At 37.0% G+C, this 4,277-nt stretch overlaps 1 protein-coding gene across 1 annotated transcript in view; it reads left to right on the top strand.

The window, feature by feature from the left end:
• Window positions 1–3,917, top strand: part of LOC106471692 (atrial natriuretic peptide receptor 1-like) — a gene marked incomplete at its 3' end in the record, with an annotated part of 9,139 nt that extends 5,222 nt beyond the window's left edge. Inside the window, exons 6-7 of the mRNA XM_022400306.1 lie at window positions 1,211–1,379; window positions 3,768–3,917. Coding sequence (XP_022256014.1) covers window positions 1,211–1,379; window positions 3,768–3,917 — 319 coding nt within the window. The remainder of the gene's footprint in view (window positions 1–1,210; window positions 1,380–3,767) is intronic.
• Between the last annotated feature and the right edge of the window lie 360 nt (window positions 3,918–4,277).

The following is a 4,277-nucleotide window of genomic DNA, read 5'->3' as shown; positions in this document are numbered from 1 at the left end:
CACTGATGCTGGTTTTCCTGCCATTGCTGTAGTCTCTCTTCTTGTTTATTTCTTTGTACTCCAACCACTGCTGTAGTCTCTCTTCTTGTTTATTTTCTCGTTCTTCTTGTTTCTTTTCTTTTTTCCTCCAACAACTATTTAATCTCTCTTCTTGTTTATTTTGCTGTTCGAGCTGCCACTGTTGCAGGTTTTCTTGCCACTGCTGTTGTCTCTCTTCTTGTTTCTTTTCTTTTTCCTCCAACAACAGCTGTAATCTCTCTTCTTGTTTATTTTGCTGTTCGAGCTGCCACTGTTGCAGGTTTTAGCAACTGCTGTTGTCTCTCTTCTTGTTTCTTTTCTTGCTTATTTTCTCGTTCTTCTTGTTTATTTTCTCGTTCTTGTATTGCTGCCATCAAATCTGCTAAGCTGAAGTTTGATTTGCCACCTCTCGTTTCCATCTTCTTCTTCTTTTATTTCTTTTTCATCCCACTTCTGACACCAGTTTGTTACGTATCTGCTTGTTTGTTAATTTCCTGTAGAAATTATTTCCGAGGAACTTCAGCAACACAAGTTCTTTCTTAATTAAAACTAATTTATTCTTTCTCGATACAACTTTGCAATACACAGGATTTCCACAGTCACTTTAACTTAACTACTTTTATAAACACACGCTATGATTCACAGCGATTTACTTATGGTGCCTACTGTTCGCTTGACTCAATTATTTCTATCTGCAATCTATCTGCCTTTATATACTAAAAAAGAGGGCGTCTAGCAAATACTGGGATATTCGTGAGGTTCCCCGATAAGTCACGACCCTTCTAGAAACTCCAGCGTGCATGCTCTCAGCGTTGCGTGACTTCCGCTGTCGTAACAATATTTATACTATTAAGAAATATAAGTAAAAGCCATTTATTTCGACAATTGGCAAAAAGAAGAACTTATATATGTATATTATTTTCTAAATCTGAAAATTTTGTTGTTTCAAATTTTAGTTAAAGGTTCACAATCTTTAATTAACACCTTCCAGTGGCACCGCGGTATGTCTGAGAACTTACAACGTTAAAAACAGGGTTTCGATACCCTTGGTGTGCAGAGCACAGATAGTCCATTGTGCAGTTTTGTACTTAAATACAAACAGACGTAACACCTAGTGGTTGGTTTTTATTCAACATAAGCTACCTTTTTAAAGTAAATAGTTTATTTTTACATATTTCTCTATGTTTCATAGATATCCTACAAAAGGTAAAAAATATAACGAATCCTCCTTTCCGTCCTACCATTCCAACTGACGACTGTAGTCCTGATCTTATGAGTTTGATAAGTGATTGTTGGAATGAAGATCCTACTGCCAGACCAAAGTTTCCAGTTATTAAACAAAAGATAAAAAAAAATGCCAGGTAAGATATATATATCTTTTAATAAGTAAACGTAATTAAACTATTAATTTTTACAGCTGAAGTAAACTAGACTTTAAGATTCATTATTAAGGGGGATCGAGTGAGCTGCTTCATTCCTTTTAAGTTCTATAATTGGTCACTGTGATTAAAAAATCCACGTATTTGGTTTATTAAATTTGAAGCGGGAATTACTTAAGACATAATGATAAACACTCTTTGCTGAAGATGTTTTCCTATTTCTAGGATAAGAACAGATCATAAAAGGCGTCTTTTTTGTGACTAGAAACAGGAAAGGAATAAAAGGCCCCAGGCGTTTTTTAAATACATCCTCGAGGACCATTTGGCCTAAATATCCTGAATTTTGACCTTCCAGTATGACCTAAAATTACACTTTGAGCCAAAATATTTTATTAAAGAAATGGGTTTTTATCATGGTGTGGCTTTTCTTAATTAATAATATGGCAGGATAATCTCATTATCCTAAGAGGCCAGGGCGTCCTAACTCCTTTGGGGGGGGGGATAATACTGATTTAGTGAAAATAGATGGTGCCCTTTCACTAGCCCACCAGTTATTTCTGCTTACAAAGAGACTTGACTCGTAATCTGAGGGTCGCGGGTTCGAATCCCCGTCACACCAAACATGCTCGCCCTTTCAGCCGTGGGAACATTATAATGTGACGGTCAATCCCACTATTCGTTGGTAAAAAGAGTAGCTCCAGAGTTGGCGATGGGTGTTGGTGACTGCCTTCCTTCCCTCTAGTCTTTTACTGGTAAATTAGTGACGGCTAGCGTAGATAGCCCTCGTGTAGCTTTGCGCGAAACAAACTTAACCTCGTCAAAATGTCATCGGATTTAGCGATGAGTAATTTAACAACGTGAATAGCATAATTACCAGAAATATTATTTAATATAAACACTTTCATCAGTCCTGTGATGTTGGTTAACAAACGTGTGAACTATTTTACTAGATTTTGAATAAAAGCATACATTTTACTACTGTATTCATAAAACACACTTTTAATTTGTAAATATACGGGATAAACAGCCCAAAACACACCGAAACGTAAATTACTGGAGTACATTACATGAAATAAACTATTATAATTTTCCTTATCGCTAAGTTTGCGTACTTACAACGTTAAAAACCGGGTTTCGATACCCGTGGTGGTCAAAGCATGGATAACTCATTGTACAGCTCTATACGCTGCGGTGAAATGTATCTGCACTGGCCGTCTCTAATTTTAAAGTAATATATTAGAGGAAAGCAAGTTAACAGCACCCACCGCCAACTCTTGAGCTACTTTAATCAAATAGTATGTTTTGTCTGTCACTCTTATAATGTACCGGCGACCTCGAATTGCGGAGCAAATTTTTTTTTTCAACGGCGACAGGACACGAACCGTGGACCATCAGGACCACAGTTCCATAAATTTGGTTACAAAACTATAATATCGAAATATTTTTCTTTATATCACTGAGGAAAGTAGTGAGCTCGTGTTTTAGATTCTATAAAAGTTATTATGCTTTTAAAAATTTATTTCTGCAAAACTTGTTTAATTGAAACTTAAAGAAGCTAAAGTATTTTGGTGACATAATGCCCCACAAAAAACATGTAGAATCTCTTTGGGGGGTCCAGTTTTTAACAAATCACATTTTATTGTGGAATAAATCAACATTGTAGTGTGTTTGCGTTTTTAATCTTTGCACAAGTATCGTTTGATTCAGTTATGTTAGAAATGTTTCTTTTAAAGCTGCATCGTGTAGTTGATTTAATAGTGCTTGATCGATACAGTTTGGAAGTTTTTCAAAAATGTAAAATCAAACATGCGCATCTGCCGCCACAAAGGATTTTTTTTGCTCTTTGAATCGAATAAGATGATTGACTGCCACTTTTATAACCCAGCCAATGCTGAAAATACATAACTCGTTTGGCAGCACCACATCTCGAGCCTTGGACTCTTCAATCCTCAGTCCGAAACGACAGCCACCAGATCATTCCCGGAACTTGTTAGTGTGATATAATTTTTAAAATTTCTATTTTAAATAAATTGAAAGTTGATTTCTATTTATAAACAAACTCCATTATTAACAAGCAGCTCTTCTTTGTACCATGGCGGTAATTTTATGGGCTTACAACGCTAAACTCTGGAGTTCGATTTCCCGCAGTGGACAGATAGTCTATTATGTGGTTTTGTGCTAAAACCCAGAAATAATTGTGCCCGAAAAATCTGTTTTACTTGCTAGAAAAATACAACAAAAACTATTTAGTGAAAAAACGTACTTGGTACGGTGTTCTCTGAAACAAATAAGTAAGAATTATTCAATGTGTTTTTTTTTAGTTTTATTTTCAACTGAAAGGAAAACTTTATACTATTTTGATTTTCACAGGGGTTCTGGGTCTACTAATTTTCTGGACAATTTACTAACAAGAATGGAGCAATATGCTGAAAACCTGGAGAGGCTAGTCGAAGAGAAAACTTCAGCTTTCTTGGACGAAAAAAAGAAGAGCGAAGAACTTTTATATCAGGTGTTACCGCGGTGGGTGCCCCTGTTGTTCTAGTTTGTTACCGCGATGGATGCTCCTTGTGTTCTAGTTTGTTACCGCGGTGGGTGCTCCTGGTGTTCTAGTTTGTTACCGCTATGGGTGCTCCTGGTGTTCTAGTTTGTTAACGCGATGGGTGCTCCTAGTGTTCTAGTTTGTTACCGCGGTAAGTGCTCCTGGTGTTATAGTTTGTTACCACCGTGGGTACTCCTGTTGTTCTAGTTTGTTACCGCGGTGGGTGCTCCTGGTGTTCTAGTTTGTTACCGCTATGGTGCTCCTGGTGTTCTAGTTTGTTAACGCGATGGGTGCTCCTGGTGTTCTAGTTTGTTACCGCTATGGTGCTCCTGGTGTTCTAG

Source organism: Limulus polyphemus, unplaced genomic scaffold (genome assembly GCF_000517525.1).
Source record: "Limulus polyphemus unplaced genomic scaffold, Limulus_polyphemus-2.1.2 Scaffold4793, whole genome shotgun sequence".
Lineage (NCBI taxonomy): Eukaryota > Metazoa > Arthropoda > Merostomata > Xiphosura > Limulidae > Limulus > Limulus polyphemus.
The sequence above is the reverse complement of the archived record's forward strand: the minus strand, read 5'-3'. Positions and strand labels throughout refer to the sequence as shown.